We start from the raw sequence: 22,418 nt of genomic DNA on the forward strand, positions 1-22,418 counted from the left end.
GAAAATAGCCCTAAACCCAAAATCAATTCGCTTTTCTTCTGAGCAGTTTCAAAATTTTCTCTCAGAGAAAATTAATGGTTGTCGAAAGACAGACAAATTGATGATACATTATGAAAAATCAAATATATTCACAGGTACATCCTGTAATGCGTATTTGGAAGGAAAATTCTGATTTAATACATGAGTGCTAAATTATAATAGCCGGCACCAAATGGTGTTTTAGCATTTCCCGCGGGCCGCGGTACATTTATTGGTGTCCTTTTAACCTAAAATGTGTTACGTGAATAATGTCCATTCCTTTTTTCAACAAGATTGCGTGATGAATAAAAGACCCGAAAAGAAAAAGAAATGGTAAAATTAATTCATATGGCATGGCATGCGGTTTGTTATGAAGCTGCAGCTTTTATTCATGAATCCCATTGTTCTACGATGGTCCGACGTGATAGCAAGATAAAAATCCTTTCTCAGTTTTCGACTTATCGGAGTTGCTTCATAATGTTGGCAGATGAGCACAGAAGCCCAGGGCCCCAGGCGCTAAGCATTTTACGACTCGCTAGTTTTTACACCTTATTTCCGAATCCGAACTCTCAGACAAGTCATTGGAAAAAATGAGATAACGAAGCATAATGGTTGAAAATGCTAAGAGTCAGTTAATAACACGCGCAGTGAGCACTGACGGGGGTCTGCGCCAAATTACAACCGACGGGAGGCCGGGACGGTTGACCGCCCCTCCCCCCCCCTGGGACTCGAACGAAGCAAGAAGCGACAATTGCAGTAAACGACATGGGATATGCACGGAAAAGGTCTACAATTTTTACAGAGGTCATTTTTAGGTTAGGTCAAAGATGACGTCACAGAGGTCAAAAAAAGTCAAAATAACGGCGCTAGAAATGAACAGAGTTTTTTCTCGAATAACTTTCGAAGTAGCCAAGTTAGGAGCAAACTAATGGCACCATCGTGATCCTCTCGTCAATTCGCATCGAACCAACATATGTGTTGAACTCGAAAGGTCAAGGTCAAGGGTTGACCTCAGGTCACGTGACCTCGAGGTCATCATGCATATCATTCGATGCGCCTTGACCACTGGCGGATCCAGGGTGTCAGCGCGGGGGGGGCATACCAGGTCACGGAGCCAAACCTAGGGTACCCCCAAATCCTGTTTTCTCATCGGATTTAGGCCACTTATTTTTCGTCATAGCCCTGACACGAGTTTTTTTTTCTTAAAAAAAAATAAAACAGAAATGGTTGGACACCTGAACACCATTGGCACCATTGGCACCATTGGCAGATCCAGGAGGAGGAGGCTATTGGGACAAACACCCGGGCAGCGCCAGAAATCGACGAAAATTGGTGGGGCCGGTGGGGCCCTCAGAACGACTGGTGTATAGAGCCGACCCAGGGCCGCCGGCGTGGAACCTTAAGAGGTACTGGCGTGGGACCATCAAAGGTATCGGTGTGGGTTCCCCAGAGGCAGTGGTGTGGGGCCCTCAGAGGCACTGGTGCAGGAACCACAAAGGAGCCGGTGTGGGCCCTCTAAGGTGCTGGTGTGAGGCCCTCACATGGACGCCGTTGTGGTGCCTCAGACACTGGTGTGGCGCTAAGCCCACACCGTTCGCAGATGGCTGTGTGTGGGGCCCTTGGAGTTGTTGGTGCGAAATGCAAATGCTTAATAACCCAGTAGGACCTCTCAGAGACCGACAAAGGGCCCTCAGAGGCCGGTAACGGGCCGTATGATGCCAACAATGGGCCTTCACAGGCGGGCAAGTGAGCGCCGGCAGTATCTTCAGGAGCCCTGTGGAGTCCTTAGAGATCGGCATGGTACTCTCAGACGCCGGTAGGGCCCTCAGAGTCACCGGTGTAGGACCTACAGAGTTACCGGTGGCTGATTGCCAGAGGCACTGGTGTGGGGCCCCAGAGGCGTCGGTGTGGGACCTCAGGAGACACTGGTGTGTCAGAGGTGGCGGTGTAGGGCCCTCAGACGTGTCTGTGTGGTGCCCTCACAGTCGCCAGTGAGGACTTTCAAAGGCATCGTTGTGAGAGTCCTCACTCCTCAGAGACACATGCATGGGGGCAAGGGGTCTTCAAGAGACCAGCAAGTGCCAGCAGAGGCCTTCAGGAGCCCTGTGGGATCCTGGAGACCAGCGTGGTACTCTCAGGCGTCACTGGGAGCCCTCAGAGTCACCAGTGTGGTGCCCACAGAGTTGCAGGTAGGTAGCCGTCAGATGCGCCTGTGTAAGACCTTCAAAGGCGCCAGTATGGGGCACTCAGAGCCGCCGCCGATGTAGGGCCTTAAGAAATATTGGTGTTAGTCCCTCAGATTGGCGGTGTTGGGCCCTCAAAGGCGCCGGTGTGAGACCCTCACAGGCGCCGTTATGGGCCCTCAGAGACACTGGTGTGGAGCCGTTCCATGCGGGTATGGGCGAAGACCCTAATTAGAGCTGACGCTTAATAGGTCAGCAAGGTCACTCAGAGGCCAGCACAGGACCCTCAGAAGCCGGAGTGGGGCCCTTATGGAGATGTGTGATTGGCGACTCAGGAGCCCGTGACCCCGTGAGGTGCTCTCACGAGTCCTGCGGGTCTTATCTCAGTCGAAATAAGGCACGCTTGGACCCTGAGCGGCCAATTGGCACTGCAGGACGTCTCGGGCCCATAGGGCACCATGCATCTAATGAGGCGGCACGCGCCCCTTGTGCCCCCCCCCCCCGGTTACCCTGCACTGGCTGCGGCCATACATGTAAATCATATTCTAACCGTCTCTCTTCCCAAGCATAGGCGGCGGCCGATTCTTGGTTTGCGCAATATGAGTGCCATCGTTAGACGATACGGTCAAAAGGGTTGAAGCAGCATGACTCCCCTGTGGTAAGAACTAAGAAGCAACTATTTTTAGACAAAACAAAGCAATGACAACTTAATTGAGGTTACTAAAACGACTCTGACCACAAAAGTAGTTACTAGGAAGGCTTTCTAATCCATTTTTATTTAGTTCCTCGTTATAGGCGTAAGAAGTGTAAGTCTGAACGGGGGGGGGGGCATACTTGTACTGAATGCCCTCCCCAGGCTCCTGTCGGGGGGGGCATATGCCCCTAATGCCCCCCCCTGGATCCGCCAGTGGCCTTGACGAGCAACAATGAGACAATCCGCGCGGCTGTATCTTGTTCCTGTTCAAGGCCCTATATACCAGGTAGGGTCGTCCGGCGATTCTACCTTTTCGTGACGTCAGCTCGTGACGTCATTTGGAGTCAAGTCTCGAAGCCCCGTTCAATCCCCATGTAAATGAGCGATTTTCGAAGCACTGTAGAATGAAGTCTGCACAAGATATATCAAACCTAAGTATCTTATCTGAAAGAGCAGACAATTTTCTGCAAGTTATCTATTACGTGTTTTTCGCTAAATCATTTGCTTTTTTCATAAAAGCGTAAAATGTCCCCCCATGTCTCCGCAGCCTCCCTGCCGCCGGCCGCCGCGCGGTCGCGGTAGTGTAGTGGCTAGCGTGCCCGCGCAGTATTCCAAAGGTCCCGAGTTCGAATCTATGCGGTGCGGAACTTTAATTGCAATTCCAAGCTGAATATACGCACATCCATAATAAATTATTATTCGTATAGCTAAACTGTCACCAAGCTATCCATATAAATTGACTTCACCCAAAATATCGGCAAGATTCTATTAAAATATAAATTCAAATATGGCGGCTTGGACTGCCGCGTGCGTTAGGCTCCGCCCATAGCTCCGCCCACATGCGTGACGTCATTCGTGTTAGTGGACACGCAGAGAGATAGGGGACGACATGGGCCTGGTTCCTGTTTAGCAAAAAACATTTGCCCCGCGTTCGATGTCTCTCGGACGACGAAGATTCTACGTCGTCCGACCAATCACGTTCCATAACCGCAGCCGAGCCTCCGCTGACGGGATTGGCCGGACGCCGCGTAGAATCTTCGTCGTCCGAGAGACATCGAACGCGGGGTTGGTGACCATTGATGACGTCACATGACCTTACAGCTGCTGCTGCCCAAGAGCAAAAAAGGACTCAAGGTAGTCAGATTGATCGTATATGAAGTAATTCTTGGTATATCGGGCCATTCCGACTCGTTTTAGAGGCAAGAGGTTGATTTTCCCCCATTGACTTAAAATGGGGAGGTCAAGAAATAAGAAATTGACCTGGTCATCGATATCAAAATTCCGAGGTATAAATTGTAGCCATCCATGACCTCATTACATCCTCCGACTTTCAAAAGCCTCCGTCATCTACTGTAGCTCTGACACGGTGACAAAAAGTTGCAAAATAAGTGATTTGAGGTTGGGTCATTCGAAGTGACCAGGTCACCAGGTGACCTGATCTTGAGAGGCAAGAGGTTCAAACTTGCACACCATGAGTAAAATTTATGAGGGAAAGGTCATGCCAAATTTGCGCCGCGATTTTTCCGCTATCCGCGAAAAGCCTTAGGGGGGGGGGGGGGGCGGTCAACCGCCCCGCCCCCGTCGGTGCGCGGGTTAAGTGGTGAAATGTCAAAACCAAGATACCAGTCAGCTTCACATCAGACTTTTGAGAAGTCTCGAGCTTCCATACGCACCTCGCTACGCATGTTGCTAGTCCGTTGAAATTTGAAAAACTTCCGCGTAGCGTACGTTGTATATGACAAAACCTACATTTGTTTCTGCAATACCTACCGTATATAGGTACCAGTAGCAGAACTCGAGTTCATCGCGCAGAAACTGAGACAGCATTTCTTTCACACAGACATATATTCAGGCGAGTATATACGAGCGTACGGTATAATCGGACTCCCTGCTAGTTGGACAGTGACTGCGAAGCTCGGCCATTCCAACATGGCGCGGTTCACTATAGCAGCGTTCGCACACAAACCGCACAGAAAGACAAAGCACAGTCCGTCCTGGTGACTGACTTTAGCGCCCGCACACCCCACTCCCGGGACGGCGCGCAGCACCTTTGGCAGGATATCCACTAGCCACGGTGAAAAATGACCAACATTTGCTGTGGCGACAAAAAAAGTAGTGTTCACATATTTTTCGTCGAACCACGAACGCAGTGACGAGAGGATTTAATATCGGCTGTTACAACCTGAAACGCATGTCAGCGAAAATACAATTGCTTATTATATAACATTAATTTGAAAGCATGTGCTTTGGAGCATCTTACACAAGTTGGCATTTTCACATAACACATCTCAGCCTAAATCTACGACACGGCACAACCACCCAGCTTCAGTGCTACGGAGTCGTTCCGGGTGCGCCTTCCACAACAGCTCTGAGCCCGACGGCACACATAAGGCACTGGAGACCACTACACCGCGAACAATCTCTGCATATATTGCATATCCGGCAAGATAGCACACCCAAAATGACTACAATGACGCCCAGCATGGCAAGCTTGCAGCGGCAGCGCTAACCAGCTACTGAGTTGCACGCCATGCTTCAACGATGAATAAATTAGCCTCCTTGTACCCGCTACTCATTGAAAACAAAGCAACCAATTACCGGGGTTACATGAGCGATCCGTTCCAAATACGCACTACGCTAATGCGCATCAGCTCCCCACAAACGGATCTACGGCACCGGTTACATGAGACTAATTCGTTTTATCTACGTCAAACGGATCTTGTTTGGCTCACCCGGGCTGACTCCTCGACGGCCGGTAATTCGCATCACAAACGGAATAGGATTAGCGTACAGTCATGGCGCAGTTGCGGCATTTACCGGGACGACTGAGCTAAATTTTAAATACTTATATCATTTGATAGGCTCAAAAACATTTAAAATTAACATGAAATCAAAAAATGAAAACAAAGTTTTCTTGTTTTAAGTCAGTGGGCACTGATTCGCCATGCAGCGACAGCAGGGTGGTCAGAAAAAATTATCTATCAAAATATTTCATTCATTTTATTTCACATGCAAAGACTAAACCAAAATACCAACATTTTTTTACTATTTTCTACGAGGCAGCCAATAAAAAAATTGTTAAGTATTTTGAATTTTGACGCTTCCAGTCAGCAAAGAATAGTTCTTGTGAAATACGGCCCGAATCGTGTGCCTCGGACGTTTCGGTTACATGAGCGATCCGTTCCAAATACGCACTACGCTCCCCAAGAACGCATTCAGTGCACCGACTACATGAGCAAATTCGTATCAGTGACGTCAAACGGATCTAGTTTGGCTCTCGGCCCGATGCGCATTACAAACGGAATAGCATACAAATGTGGCGCACTTCCGTAGCAATAGAGGTGACTAAATTAAAAATTTATTATCTTATGTCTTTTTTGCATTTAATCTGCTCAAAACATTCTCAATTAACTTAACAAAAAAAAGTTGAACATAAAGTTGTCTTGCTTTGACTCATTGGGCAATTGCCTCTCTTGATTCGTCTGTAGTGCTGTCAGAAAAATGTTTCAACTGAAATTATGTGGATATTTACTATTTGGTTTTCACTATATTTATTGTTAAAAACTTGGCAAAATACCGACATATTTTTTTTAAATATTATTTCAAAAGAAGAAAATGAAAAAATACCTATTATTTTGCATTTTAATGTTTCTTTTTGCGAAGAAATAGTTCCTGTAATACGTATCTTGGTCCTATTCGCTTCTAAGCCTCTTTCTCAGCGGATTTTGTTCGGACCGCCGATTCGTATTAGCAGGTGGATACATGAGTCGGTAGTACGCTCCTGATTCGCATTAGCGGTGAATCCGATCGTGATACGTATTTGCTTTGCTCATGTAACCGCGGATCGGATCGCCGATTCGTACTAGCAGGTGGTTACATGAGTCGGTAATGCGTTCCTAATTCGAATTAGCGGCTAAATACGTATTTACTGTGCTCATGTAACCCCGATAAATGACTGGGTAGCTCGTCCCTAAGTACCAGCCAAAGTAGTCGCCTAGTTGCCCTCCTAACACTGAGCCCGCCTTGCTATACGACGCGCCGCAGCTCACCCCTACCGGCTAGTCATTGCATTGCTAGTACCTGTTTCAGCCCACAGGCGGCGCTGGCGGCACCGGCCGCCCCTACCGACGTCTACGGAAGCCCGGGACACTATGGCGTAAGCTCGTCGGACAGGTCAGCGGTGTCGGCCCCTTCCGAGACGTCCACGTCGGAAACCTCGGAGAAGTAGCCCTTGGAGGCGCCCTCCACCTGGGGAGCAGAGGGAGGAGACACGTCAGTTCACTGACGGCACTCGTCACCCACTGACGGCAAACGTCACTCGCGGCAGACTCACGTCAATCGTTGGTGTAGGGTCACCATTCTCGGGTCTGACGGCACACCCTTCCGTCTTTTCCATCCTCAGGATAGTCAAATCCTGCTCCCTACGCCTCAACCCCCTGCTCCGGGCTGGACGGGCAACTTTATCCCATGCGGGAAGCTTCCATAGGAGCACGCCTGTAGTCGGGTGCAGTGAGTGTTACGGGGACTGGGTGGCCTGTCCAGTGTCCACTGAATGGGCTCAGCCCCGACGACTCACTAGGGTGCTCGCCAAGACCAATGTCTCATCCTAATTCATATCATCCTTCCGACTCTGAAATAGTCTCGACAGACCAAAAGAGCATAACCGAACAAAACAAACAAACAAAGGTCTGATGGCGGCTGGTGAGATATCAACACTGGCACACGCATTTGGGGCGGGTGGTTATCGATCAAATGTCGAGCATCAAGTCTTACTGCGGTGCTTAATATTCTGAAATGGCATTGGATTGATGCACGAAACGAACAACTTCAACTGGTGGCACCAAACGTCAGTAACCGTTAAACGACAACATAAAAACTTAAAGCACTGAATCTAACGAAATTGTCCTGCATAGCGAAAAAAAAACATCATTATATCATCCACCAATCGACAAATTTGATTGAGAACACCGCCCAGCCATCAGTCCGACGCAGCGCGACCAGTTGTCGCCAGGGAACATGTGACCGGACACAGAAATAACCGGGCTGGCTTGCTACCAACAGACGCTCCGACGACGGGAAGTGGGCCGGGTTTATGCCACCGAAATTCGACTAGACGCCGAGTTTGACGAGCCAAGTCGGGCGAAGGTCACCTGCTACGTGTTCGAAACTCGAAACTGATATTTAGTGACTGTTGCAATGAACAACTCGCATTTTTTCATGAAATAATATTCTGACGTATACCGGAACCAGATTATGTAAGGGTGATACAACATATTCGAAGCAGCGATTAGCACCATTTTAGCCCGGAAATGTAACAGGAAGCCTGGTCAGGAATCATTGACCTTGAATAGTCTCCATACAGTGGAGCGGTCAGCGGGGCCCTGTTAGAAGTAGAACTACTGCCCTTGGAGAGTCCCCAGTACAGTAGAGCCCCGTTAGGACCACTGACCTTGGAGAGCCCCCGCTGGACGGCCGGCTCCGAGTGGTAGTACATACAGTAGAGCCCCGTTAGTACCACCGACCTTGGAGAGCCCCCGCTGGACGGCCGGCTCCGAGTGGTAGTACATACAGTAGAGCCCCGTTAGTACCACCGACCTTGGAGAGCCCCCGCTGGACGGCCGGCTCCGAGTGGTAGCACATACAGTGGAGCCCCGTTAGTACCACCGACCTTGGAGAGCCCCCGCTGGACGGCCGGCTCCGAGTGGTAGTACATACAGTAGAGCCCCGTTAGTACCACTGACCTTGGAGAGCCCCCGCTGGACGGCCGGCTCCGAGTGGTAGTACATACAGTGGAGCCCCGTTAGTACCACTGACCTGGGAGAGCCCCCGCTGGACGGCCGGCTCCGAGTGGTAGTACATACAGTAGAGCCCCGTTAGTACCACCGACCTTGGAGAGCCCCCGCTGGACGGCCGGCTCCGAGTGGTAGTACATACAGTAGAGCCCCGTTAGTACCACTGACCTTGGAGAGCCCCCGCTGGACGGCCGGCTCCGAGTGGTAGCACATACAGTAGAGCCCCGTTAGTACCACTGAACTAACCTTGGAGAGTCCCCGCTGGACGGCCGGCTCCGAGTGGTAGTACATACAGTAGAGCCCCGTTAGTACCACTGACCTTGGAGAGCCCCCGCTGGACGGCCGGCTCCGAGTGGTAGTACATACAGTAGAGCCCCGTTAGTACCACTGACCTTGGAGAGCCCCCGCTGGACGGCCGGCTCCGAGTGGTAGCACATACAGTAGAGCCCCGTTAGTACCACTGACCTTGGAGAGCCCCCGCTGGACGGGCGTGTTTCTTTTTTCCAACCAAAGGAAGGCGCTATACCCGAAGATGCTTCTTGGTAAACAAACCAAACAAAAACAAACATAACCTAACCTCACCTGACCTAACCTACAACCTACAAACCTACAACCTACAACCTAACCTACAACCTAACCTACAGACCTACAACCTACAACCTACAAACCTACAACCTAACCTACAACGCGCCAAAAAGTTCGGCCGGCGGCGGGGATCGAACCCTAGTTAATAGATCACGAGGCGAGTGTGCTCACCTCTACACCACGCAGCCAGATGGCCGGTGAGAGGTGTAAGTCACTTTTCAATGACGCAATGGGATATTCTCCGTATAGCGCCTTCCTTTGGGTGGAAAAAAGAATTACGCGCTGGGCGGCCGGCTCCGAGTGGTAGTACATACAGTGGAGCCCCGTTAGTACCACTGACCTTAGAGAGCCCCCGCTGGACGGCCGGCTCTGAGTGGTAGTACATACAGTAGAGCCCCGTTAGTACCACTAACCTTGGAGAGTCCCCGCTGGACGGCCGGCTCCGAGTGGTAGTACATACAGTAGAGCCCCGTTAGTACCACTGACCTTGGAGAGCCCCCGCTGGACGACCGGCTCCGAGTGGTAGTACATACAGTAGAGCCCCGTTAGTACCACTGACCTTGGAGAGCCCCCGCTGGACGGCCGGCTCCGAGTGGTAGTACATACAGTGGAGCCCCGTTAGTACCACCGACCTTGGAGAGCCCCCGCTGGACGGCCGGGTCCGAGTGGTAGTACATACAGTGGAGCCCCGTTAGTACCAACGACCTTGGAGAGCCCCCGCTGGACGGCCGGCTCCGAGTGGTAGTACATACAGTAGAGCCCCGTTAGTACCACTGACCTTGGAGAGCCCCCGCTGGACGGCCGGCTCCGAGTGGTAGTACATACAGTGGAGCCCCGTTAGTACCACTGACATTGGAGAGCCCCCGCTGGACGGCCGGCTCCGAGTGGTAGTACATACAGTGGAGCCCCGTTAGTACCACTGACCTTGGAGAGCCCCCGCTGGACGGCCGGCTCCGAGTGGTAGTACATACAGTAGAGCCCCGTTAGTACCACTGACCTGGGAGAGCCCCCGCTGGACGGCCGGCTCCGAGTGGTAGTACATACAGTGGAGCCCCGTTAGTACCACCGACCTTGGAGAGCCCCCGCTGGACGGCCGGGTCCGAGTGGTAGTACATACAGTGGAGCCCCGTTAGTACCACCGACCTTGGAGAGCCCCCGCTGGACGGCCGGGTCCGAGTGGTAGTACATACAGTAGAGCCCCGTTAGTACCACTGACCTTGGAGAGTCCCCGCTGGACGGCCGGCTCCGAGTGGTAGTACCTACAGTAGAGCCCCGTTAGTACCACTGACCTTGGAGAGCCCCCGCTGGACGGCCGGCTCCGAGTGGTAGTACAATACATACAGTGGAGCCCCGTTAGTACCACTGACCTTGGAGAGTCCCCGCTGGACGGCCGGCTCCGAGTGGTAGCACATACAGTGGAGCCCCGTTAGTACCACCGACCTTGGAGAGCCCCCGCTGGACGGCCGGCTCCGAGTGGTAGTACATACAGTGGAGCCCCGTTAGTACCACTGACCTGGGAGAGCCCCCGCTGGACGGCCGGCTCCGAGTGGTAGCACATACAGTAGAGCCCCGTTAGTACCACTGACCTTGGAGAGCCCCCGCTGGACGGCCGGCTCCGAGTGGTAGCACATACAGTAGAGCCCCGTTAGTACCATGACCTTGGAGAGCCCCCGCTGGACGGCCGGCTCCGAGTGGTAGTACATACAGTGGAGCCCCGTTAGTACCACTGACCTGGGAGAGCCCCCGCTGGACGGCCGGCTCCGAGTGGTAGCACATACAGTAGAGCCCCGTTAGTACCACTGACCTTGGAGAGCCCCCGCTGGACGGCCGGCTCCGAGTGGTAGCACATACAGTAGAGCCCCGTTAGTACCACTGACCTTGGAGAGCCCCCGCTGGACGGCCGGCTCCGAGTGGTAGTACATACAGTGGAGCCCCGTTAGTACCACCGACCTTGGAGAGCCCCCGCTGGACGACCGGCTCCGAGTGGTAGTACATACAGTGGAGCCCCGTTAGTACCACTGACCTTGGAGAGCCCCCGCTGGACGGCCGGCTCCGAGTGGTAGTACATACAGTGGAGCCCCGTTAGTACCACCGACCTTGGAGAGCCCCCGCTGGACGGCCGGCTCCGAGTGGTAGTACATACAGTGGAGCCCCGTTAGTACCACTGACCTTGGAGAGCCCCCGCTGGACGGCCGGCTCCGAGTGGTAGTACATACAGTAGAGCCCCGTTAGTACCACTGACCTTGGAGAGCCCCCGCTGGACGGCCGGCTCCGAGTGGTAGCACATACAGTAGAGCCCCGTTAGTACCACTGACCTTGGAGAGCCCCCGCTGGACGGCCGGCTCCGAGTGGTAGCACATACAGTAGAGCCCCGTTAGTACCACTGACCTTGGAGAGCCCCCGCTGGACGGCTGGCTCCGAGTGGTAGCCCTGTTCGGTAACGGTCGCTCGCCCGGCCCTGCCGCCCGTCCAGTCAGGCTTGTCCTCCTCCTCGTCAGAGTCCAGACTGTCGTACATGGACGTGCGCGGTACACGCACTCGGCACACCTGAGGCAGGGAACGGAACAGGTCAATTACAGTTCGCATAACCAGTCCGGACTGTCGCACAACAGGGAACTCTGCGGTATCCGGACTCGAAACAGCTGTAATAGCACAGCAGTGAATCGGTATAGGTCAGTTCCCGACTCATATAACCAGTCTAGACTGCCGTGCAGGGAGCTGTAAAGGACCCGGACCCGGCATACCCGCACCGTCGGATACAACAGTGAGATGGTGCGGCTAGCCCAGTCTTCAAATAGCAGCACCGCACTAGACGGATGATTCAGGGATCTCTCCCCGAAATTTGATTTTACAATCTCTCCAATGTCACAAAACCACTATCTTTCTACGATCGTTACAAAACTACTAACTATGAAAGAAGTTGAATGCATTCCCAAAACTCCATGTGTTCACACATCTCCCCGCTCGATCCCCCGCCACTCACCATCTGAGCGAGGTCGGTGAACTTGTGCGGCGCGTGCGGCGTCTCCTGCGAGAGCTTCCTCGGCTGACCAGAGGCCGTCTCCAGGGCGACGGCCGCAGAGCTCTTGGGGTCGTACAACGCCTGCAGGGTGCCAGCCTTACGCATACCGCTGAAGTAGGCGCTGCCGTGCGCGAAGCCGACATCCTGTTGAGAGACACATGTATACATAAACGCAAGGATACGTAACAGACGATCTGCCGAGCAACAGACGGGTACAATGATGAAATCGGCCAGGCGATCGCGAAACGTCTTGAATGCACTTACAACCGCAAATTATACCCACGATCCCCGGATCGTGGGTAAAAATAACTTGCTATGAACACTTGCTAGGGGCGGGACAGTCAATCAATAGTCCTCCGCTTCAGCATCACATACCCAAGCCCTTAGGAAAGCCGAGTCAGATACCCCCGAAGAATTCGAAGAATCTGAAGTATTCCGAACAATACCCCCCCCCCCCCCCACTAACGCCCACAAACACGTCGAGTTGGCACTACCTTGATCTCGTCAAAGCTGCCGAACTGTAGTGTGCGGTAGCGGTCAAAGGGCTAGTTTGCCTTGATCTCGTCTGGATTGTGCGGTAGCGGTCAAAGCGCTAATTTACCTTGATCTCGTCAAAGCTGCCGAACTGTAGTGTGCGGTAGCGGTCGATCGGCGGGCGGATGTACTCACAGTAGTCGGAGCCTTTCACCTCCTCCAGCTGGCGCACGCACGACACGTACGCCAGCCTGAAACAGAGCGGGGATAAGAGTCAGCTGTGAGCTGCGGAGAACGCACCAGAAAGTGACGGTAAAGCAGAACAAAAGGTAAACGAAATAAGTCACTTAGATAAATAACATCTGTCAAGCATAATACTTTTGACAAACGAGATCTAGAAGACATTTCGCGCACATGACCAGTTTTTTATTGAACTCAATGTAAAACTAGACCAAACACCCATAGTCAGATTAGGATACCACTCTATCAGCCTCGTCCCCTGCCCACCCTCCCCCCCCCCTCCCCAACGGCACCCACCGTGACTGGATGTCGGGCAGGCTGGGCACCTTGACGGGTTCGGCGAACGGGTTCCAGCGCTTCCAGAGCAGCCACCATCCCGAGAGTGAGTCGCCGTAGTTGGTCAGGCTGACGTCGTCCTGCGAGCCGACGTCGACGGCCAGCACCATGTGGGCGCCCATCTGCGAGCGCATCACGTCCGCTGCGCCGCGCGGGGGACGGGGGGGGGGGGGCAGGGGTTAGACAGAGCGGTGGGGCGGGGTGGGAGGTGTGGGTAAACACTGAGAGGTGTCCGTGGGATCGATGCATGTGGTCTAGACTCTAGGTAAAATCAATCAAAAGCCAATCGAATGCTGCAATGCTGCAAAAATATCGCTGTGGATAACATACTTCAGTGCGACCGTTACTTCAGAACACATGCCTCTTATCCTAAACATACATTTGCATTGATCACTAGTCACTAAACACAACGCACGTTGGAAACTGTCAAATTATGTGGATAAAATGTTTTACCATGACCGATTCATTGTAATTTTAGAACTTACACTACACATAAAATATAGCATCGAATGAGCAAAGACCGAGCCGCCTGACCAACCGAAGGAACCCACTGGAACGAATCAAACGGCGCACTTTGGGGAACGGACACGGGCTGCCACAAACCCGGCAGAAAGCCCGTTCATTGAACAGTGTTTTGATACAAGTCGTGGATTTAGAATAACGAGCTAGCAAAGAGTATCACTTTGGCCCAGGCTCTTTATACATAAGAATGGGCAGAGGAAGCTCGAGTAGGTAAATCACTACCCCATTCTTCTACATCAATTTAATTAAATATTTAACGGATGGAAATCCGCAGGCGGGATCCTCACATCTGAAAATTGTTCCGACGTGTATCAAGCCGGGAATGAAGTCAACCAATAAGACAAGTTTCGTCTTTCAAAATTTCTACCGCGACCTTTCATTTCTCCAAACATACAAGCATAAAGCAACGAGTGAAAGTTGTTTCTCTGTGTTACGAATTGCCACCGTCTCAACTCCCCAATGTATCCTGTGCCGTGAGAGTAAGCTGTAAGCGATGTGAGTGACATAAGCTTGGCAAGCGTGTAACACGAACGGCGTCATTCAGGCTGACAAATGCCCAGCCCGACAGCCAGAAGCGAGAGGACGCGCTCGCGGACGGCATGTGACAGTCATGCTGTGTGGGTGCGCGCTATATATATTGACGGACAGTGGCTTGCTGCTGAAACAAACATTATTGCGAGACGAGCAAGTCAAGCATAGCTCCCGTCAAATCGAGCCTTCGATGTTAATTTCATAACAGAGCCAAACTAAGCATGTTGGGAGTTGGGACATCCTCAGTCACGCTGTGTTTCAGCGGCAAGCCAATGACGTCTTGGTGCGGCGGGACTTGGGCGACTGGACCCACTCCTACCTGGCACGTAATCCCCCTCCTAGCGTCCTACCTGGCAGGTAATTCCCCGCACTAGCGTCCTACCTGGCACATTATTCACATAGCAGCCGTCCACCAGCAGATGGCCATCGGCCGGGTCCGGCACGGGCGGCAGCACGCCGGCTATGCTCATACTGGAGCGCACGTACCGCCACAGGGTGCCTACGACGGGTCACGCAGGGTCACCGGACAGGTCACCGGACGGGTCACCGACGGCACCGCCGGGCTGCCGCCGCCGGAAGGGAGTTCAGGGGACCGGGCTAGGTCGAGGTTGATGACCCGTGGACAGGGCTAGGGCGAGGACCCAATGCGGGTTAGGTGAAGACTGAAGCCTGTTGAATGAGTTGCGCGATGACGAGAGACCTAGCCATGAGAATCGTGCCCGGAAGTCACCAGCCATGGAACCGATGACAATCATTAACATTTAAAGGTTTGGGTGAGACATGGGCTGCATCATGGATCACTAGCACTATCATGGAGTTAAAATGACCAAAAAAGTCCATGGACTGAAGCTGGCCAGATACTTCGGGACGAGCCGCTGTTGGGTAATATAGGAAAGAGGAGTTTAATTATGAATGGGCAAGGGCATAGTTCAGGGTGCACTACAGGGTGTCTCAAAAGTTCGTTGACACATTTCCCATGCCCATAAAGCATATAAGAACCGGCCAAAAATCTAAGGTTTTGGTGTCTGTGTGCACACTAGACAAATATGCATGCTTTGACAAATGATTCGGGAGGTTGGAAATCAAACCCTTTGCTGTATCTCCAAAAATATTTGCCCATACCGATTTTCGTCGCTCCGTCAGCTGCCGGAGGCTGATAAAAGGTTACCAGCTTTCAAGCTCTTGTAAGGGAATCCCCTGCAGTTTCTGCGTCGGATTTAGGTTTGACGAGCTCCCCGGCAACACCCGCTTCTCCCTGAAAGCCGACAGCTTGCATCGACACCATCCGTGAGTATTTTGTAGGTCTTCTCTGGCGCTAACTCCTTCATGAATGACTGGCGCCGACCTCCCAAGCACCATTTTCCTTTTCAAAACAACCCCATTCCTGAACAAATGGGAAGTGCCAGGGGAAAATTTTCGCAGCATATCGTAGAAGCATATTGTGTCGGCCATCTGTTTCTTAGACACATCGTGCAAATTTTGCAAATCCCAAACGCTCGTCATTCCCCATGCCAAGACCTTCGCTGGGTTGCGGAGTGTTTTCCTCAGGAGAGGTTCTGCTTAGTAAACGGCCAAAACTTGTCCATCGTGTGGTTTTGTCGGGATTTTGTGTCTAAAAGAAAGCTATCCGCTCCAGATCTGCCTCTTGAAACTTCGTAAGATAAAACTTTACATTAATTGACACTTTTGGAGGGTCAGTTGTCCTTGGTATTGATTATTTTCGTGTTATTTTCCCCAAAAATTTAGCGTTATAGATATTATAAACAATTTCAAATGATACTTTGTCTTTATTTTACGATGAACTGCAATTTTTGAAACTGGGTAAACTATGTCTGTGAGCTTCTTGTCAGTTTTCAATAGTTATGCCTTCATTTTCAGCTGCTTTCCGGAGCACGAGTCTGCTGCCGTACGAGGGTCGTTCAAAACGCTGTTAGTCTCGCATGGTTTTGTCCTTCAAAAATTTTAGCAACCGTTTTTATTAGATGATCATCATGTTGTACTCATCCTCGCCGACACTTTGCCATGTGTCATTTCCGACTTAACCATTCCCATTACTCCTGAAACAGAGAGTTTCTCAGCCGATTTTGCGACCTCCATTTTCATGCTTGACCCATGGTCAGAGATGAACCCTTTTTGTGGGCTCATGAAGGGTCGAATGCGCTTGAAAACAATGAGACTGCTTGAGGAAGGTTGCTACCAATGCCTATGCAAAATTTCGACTTAATTTATGGTTGATTTAGAATTATTGACAAAAAAGCATGGCTGGTACCTGTCAACGAACTTTTGAGACACCCTGTAGGCCAGCTGGTGGTGTTTCATGCGTCAATTTGGAGTAATGTGCCCAGGTAGAAAAGTCTACACATTAGCTTACCATTTTCTATTATCATTCTTTAAACTTTACCTACTCGTAAAGGAAGAGTCACCGTAACGTACAAGCGAATGGCGTGTTAATGAACAATCAACCGACTGCAGGGCAGAAAATACAGCTCAACCCACCGAGATCAAACTTTTACCCGATTCGATGCCACAACATAACGTTTACCTAAAAACTGAATTTATAGAAGATTGCTATGAAAAAGAAACTTTCTGGAATTGCGAATAGGAAAGCAAGTTTAGCTATCAAATATTCACGAAGACAACAGGAAATGAAGTGAAGGAACTGATGAAAAACTGAAATAATATTTTAAGAGTTACAATAAAAACAGTTTGAAAAAGGAAAAGGATATTCCCAGTACGACAGACAGGATAAAATATCGAAAACAAAAAGAGAACGCTGAAGAGGACGACCACCACGGACCGTGCGTTTAGTTTGGTGCATGGAGAAGAGAGGGCGGAGCATGCGGTGCGAGTGTTGGCCGGCCTGGCAGCCCAAACTGAGAAAACGGAGCGGGAAGAGAACATTTTCTCCCGACGTCACTGCCACTTTCACAGAAGCAGATGCAAAGACACGTTTATGCGTGTAAAAATGTACATTGTTATACCATGAACATATCATCACAAAAATTCGCGTCTGCAAATTTTAAACCATTGATAATCACAAATCCACCCCCGCTATATATACTTCGCTAAAATCAGCCCCATACCGAGCCCTAGCGAAACCCGGCTGGCGGCTGCCAATGCAAGGCGGTACACAAATGTCCAGCGACCGTCAACCAGCACGCAGGCACACACGACACAACACACCAGAAATGTCACACAACTTTGAGAGCACCACCAAACACTAGCAGAAGGTTAAGGACAAGACAGCCCAATTAGCCGTACACTCATGCAACAAAGTCGCGTTGAGCTTGATCTTGCGTTACCCAATGGGAAAATAATCCTGACCAAGCATCCCAACTAGACACTTGTGAGCAGCTATGGCAACCTCCGTCCCCCAATCCAAGCATACAAAAGGCACGTCCCTCCAAGGTATAGGTATAGACAACAGTCCCTCTTCCCAAAGTGCGCCGTTTTCAGTAAAAAATCACCGTTCTTAGCGCACAGTTTGGTCATCCTGGTCGACTCGGTCTTTGCTCATCACCAACAACATAATGCGACGCCCGCACTGGTATTGTTTGTTTATCTGCACCCGTCTTAGTGCCCGTGTCGGTGTCGGGTCAAAGTTAATGTCATGTCTGATGTCGGTATCTGTGTGGTGCCGGTCTGTGTCTGTGTCTGGTGTTGGTGTATGTGTTTGTGTCTATGGTGTCTGTGTCCGGTGTCGGTGTCTGTGTCTGGTGTCGGTCTGTTTTTGGTGTCGGTCTATGTCTGGTGTCGGTGTCTGTGTCTCGTATCGGTCTCTGTTTGGTGTCTGTCTATCTGTGTCTGGTGTCTTCTCTGTCTCTGGTGTCAGTGTGTCGGTGTCAGCGTGTCGGTGTCAGTGTGTCAGTATCAATGTCAGTGTCTCTGGCGGCGTTACCTGGCAGGTTGTTGACGTATCCACCATCCAGCAGCAGGTGGCCGTCGCGCGGGTCGCACAGCGGCGGCATGAAGCCCGATAGCGACATGGAGCCGCGCACGTAGCGCCACAGGGAGCCTGCGGCGCGCACCCGGGTACGGCGGACGGGCAGCTCAGCATACGGCGGGCGGCGGGGGACCCGGCGGCACGGCATCCGCCGCAACCAGTACAAATGCATGTTCTTATGTAGTGGCTTCAGGTGTAATTGATACATCCCACAACTAGGCATGTCAATGAATGAATATAAAGCAATAAGGCAAATTCAGGGTACTGTAGATGTTAGACCAAATACCATTCGCACACCTTCCACACAAGGGCATCCGCTGTCCACCACAGTACCACACATCATTCACATGTATGAATAAAAGCGTAAGCAGGCAATTTCGCTGGTGGTTAGTGTGCTACTGTATGTACTGACTCAGCAATTTCGTTCTTATCCATAATGTTAAATCCGTAATAGTTACTGCCTATTTTTTTTTTTTGCCACCAAAATATCAAACTTCCATTTACATTGTGTTGCTTCGAGGTCAGTATGCCTAAACGAAGTGGGCTTTGAGAGCCATCCCTGAACTATCGGTGACGGAAAGCGAAGACACTTAATTCGCGCAGTATGTGCAACGAAAATAATTATTTCCGATTATGTATCTAATCCAGCGACCGAGCACTAGAGACTAAAAGCACCTAAAGGGTTACAGCACACTACAAAGTCGGTAATAGCTGTTAGTCATTTGAGACAAAGATACCGAAGTTTCTGAGTCTGCCACTCCCAGCTGCAGGCTATGTCACCCATTCTGAGATTCTGGCAAACAAAACTAATCAAAAATCTCACAGACGTCTCCCCAACTCAATCAGAAACCATCCAACTCTAAAAAGCACCCAAGGAGGCATGCACGCCAAGAGGCCGACGGGGACCCATGAGCAGCCTTGCATCTCTAAGGGATCAAAGGACGCAGCTGGAGGACCGAGGTGGCGGCATGTTGGATTTACTGGTAATGATAGGCGTGGACATGGGACAGAGGGGCCGAGTAGCACCGCGAGAGCGGGAAGAGAGAGGAGCGGAGGACAGCAGCGCAGCGGTGCCGTGGTTACTCTCGGGGCATTCCACGTCAAATCAAACACCGAAATCAGTCATCCCCTTCGATTTTTCTCAAAATTTGTAGGCAGACTGGGCATGGTTCAAAACTGAGTTACGTAAAATATTTTCGAAATTTGATAACGTATCGCTGAGATATAGGTCATCGAATATAGCGAAAAATGCCACACATCAATTTTTTAAATGGCTATAACTCTGGTTCCTTTTCTGGTATCGAAATGATATTAACAGGGTCTTATAGGCAATTGATAAGGGTTGGATTTTTAATTACAAAATTAAATTGAAGTGACCTTGAAATGCATTTGACCTTGAATTAAAACAGAAAAATTTAAATAACAAAAAACACGTCACCTTCGATTTGGGTAATTTTTACATATTATGTCCGTCACAATGTTCCTAACCATCTGTGAAAAAATTGGAGTGGGCCATTCATAACAATCGCGGCAAACGCCGTTTTCATGCATCAACATCACGCAACCGCGCGTGACCTTGAAAGACAGAGTCAAGACATGCTTGCTTGTGTACACTTTCTGAAACGAATGATTGCTGATTAGTGATATCCCAAACTCTGCGAGAATGGAAATGCATAGTCATCGTAGTTAAGCATTCACGTTCCATAGTAAAAGTGTCTCAGGCAAACGGTATTTTGCCGTGAATTTTGAGCCGTGTGGAAATACATCATGAAGTAAATTCAACGAAAACATTATCACGCAACGATATCTTCACGTCTTTTGAACTTCACTATACGAAAGAACATACATTTTTTAGTATGTATGGGGAATTTCTAGTTAATCCAATAATAAATATGGCAGTTAGAGGCCTGCTAAGAGTAACATGTCGCCGGCTGAGGCGGGCTCGGCCGGTGCGGGAAACGCAGCAATCACAATTTTGTGTTTACACGTTCATATTTCAATTGTTTACCAACCGATTTTCAAAATTCTTTCACCATAAGATTGCCTGTACATTTCTTGGTCTTCTCACAAAATTTGACGCGAATCGAACGTAATCAGCGGTAGGGAGCGCGATGTAAAGACGGAACCGTTCCGTTCCGTCCCGGCACAGTCTACAATTCAGGCGGCGCGTAGCGGTCGGCGCCGGCTGCCGAGTCGCCGCGTCGCTGCGGCGACAGGATGTTCACTTTACACCGCTATTACTAGAACAGTTGTGAACCGATTTTCTTATTGCTTGCACGATGAGATGTCCAATTCAATTCTTGACAGGTAGCCATAATTAATTTCGCATTAATCTTATGAGATATTAGCGAAAAACAGGAGGGGTGGGCGAAATTCGCTCTTCCCCCTCCACTGCGCGTGCTAACATACGTTTGCATATGTGCAATTTTCTTCAAAACTTATGAATGGCCCACTCTAATTTTTTCACAGGTTGTTAAGAATATGGTAGGCAATAAAATATATGAAAATGAGCCAAATCGAAGGTGACGTGTTTTTTGTTATTTCAATATTTGTGCTTAAGAACAGATTTAAGCAAATTTCAAGGTCATATATTTAAGTAGGTGCAATTCTAAACAAATCCTGAAGAAATTACCTAAACAGTAAGGTTTATTTCATTCAAATCAAACAAGTACAACCAAAGTTATGGTCGTTTAAAAATATAAGGATGCAACATTTTGTAAAAACTTGATGTCCTATATTTAGAAGACCTGTGGTCAGAATGTGCAAAAAAACATCAATGTAATGTCCGGGGCCACACAGGAACTCGCTCACAAATTTATAATGAAATCGCTGATGGTAAGGTGCAAAACAGCCGATTTTTGTTCGATTTGACGTGGAATGCCCCTCTCGCCACCACACACACGCACACAAACACACACACGAACGCCGGCGACTTTACGCTGAGAGCGAGAAACAAGTCGTAATTTGAGCATGAAAACGATAGGTATGAGGTAATGACAGTAAACAAATCACGAAAGCTAACAGAATAGAGAAAGAAAGGCAATGAAAATGATTCAATACACAACAAACTTAAATTAAACATACTACAAAAATGTCAAGTGTTGCAAAAACGTGACAACAAAACAAAACAAACAGATCAATTATCGTAAACGACGCAGCCATAATAACAGGTTGAGGTAAAAAAAGTAAACATTTTAGTGTTTATTAAGAAATGTAACAGAGTCCCTAGGCTGACACGTACAAAATGTGTTAATGCTTCATCATAATATGCGTGATAGACGTACTAGAAGAGGTAAATAAAAGCTATGTCCAAATCAAACTAGCAAATAAAGAAACATGTTAGGTATGTGCACCAAACAGGGGAAACCTAGCTAAAACTCCAGCAAAAACTGCTAAAAAAGCATGACAGAGATTCTGAAGCAACGACACCTAACAAGCTCACCACACACATGTTAGACAAGCCACTACCGCTAAAATAACACACACACAAAAAAAAATCACATAAAAACGGGAAATATTCAAGGGCCCCAAGCTGTGCCCCCCGCCCGCGAAAGCCCATGGTGTTATCCCACAGACCCCACGCTCCCTCCCTAATGTTCGGCACTGTATTTCCCGAACTTCCCTTTTCTCCCGATGCCTTTTCTCCACAGTACACCCGGTCCCTCCCATTCACCCACCAACGATCGTGGACCCCTGGACCTCCCTTCCCGAGTCCCTTCCCTGCCAGCCGGCACGTCACCGGCGCGTGTGCACGGACCCTCACTCCCCCCCGCTCCCTCCCCCCCGGCACCGACCGTGAGTGTGGACGCGCATGGCGCTATCCGTGATGTCTGTGGTCAGCGTGAAGTACGGGAGCCACAGGTCCTCGATCTGCGCATCGCCCAGCGCCTCCTGGATCAGGGCGTTAAAGCCGCGGCCCGAGAACCACGACGTCACCGGGTAGGTCAGGTCCCAGATCTGACGCCACAGCTGCGTCATTTTCTGTGGGAGAGATGAGAGGGAGAGAAGGGTTAGCTCTCAGATCGGACGCCACTCTGCCATTTCAGCTGAAGAAAAGGAGATAGCGGCCTGACGGGAC

The 22,418-nt window shown here is 50.2% G+C and overlaps 1 protein-coding gene across 4 annotated transcripts in view; it reads right to left on the reverse strand.

The window, feature by feature from the left end:
- Positions 1-4,721: 4,721 nt before the first annotated feature.
- LOC122372517 (neuropathy target esterase sws-like) overlaps positions 4,722-22,418 on the reverse strand; it is a 36,546-nt gene continuing 18,849 nt past the window's right edge. For 2 of the 4 annotated variants that reach the window (XM_043349753.1, XM_043349754.1), the window contains 8 exons: positions 22,135-22,321; positions 18,296-18,412; positions 13,306-13,486; positions 12,896-13,019; positions 12,256-12,438; positions 11,661-11,819; positions 6,849-7,143; positions 4,722-5,490 (listed from right to left, as the gene is read on the reverse strand). In XM_043349753.1, coding sequence (XP_043205688.1) covers positions 7,045-7,143; positions 11,661-11,819; positions 12,256-12,438; positions 12,896-13,019; positions 13,306-13,486; positions 18,296-18,412; positions 22,135-22,321 — 1,050 coding nt within the window. In that variant the 3' untranslated portion in view covers positions 4,722-5,490; positions 6,849-7,044. Of the gene's footprint in view, positions 5,491-6,848; positions 7,144-11,660; positions 11,820-12,255; positions 12,439-12,895; positions 13,020-13,305; positions 13,487-14,779; positions 14,897-18,295; positions 18,413-22,134; positions 22,322-22,418 lie in introns of all 4 variants that reach the window. The other 2 variants (XM_043349751.1, XM_043349752.1) reach the window with 2 other exon arrangements.

This window comes from Amphibalanus amphitrite, unplaced genomic scaffold, assembly GCF_019059575.1.
Source record: "Amphibalanus amphitrite isolate SeventyFive unplaced genomic scaffold, NRLGWU_Aamphi_draft 001368F_arrow, whole genome shotgun sequence".
Taxonomy (NCBI): domain Eukaryota; kingdom Metazoa; phylum Arthropoda; class Thecostraca; order Balanomorpha; family Balanidae; genus Amphibalanus; species Amphibalanus amphitrite.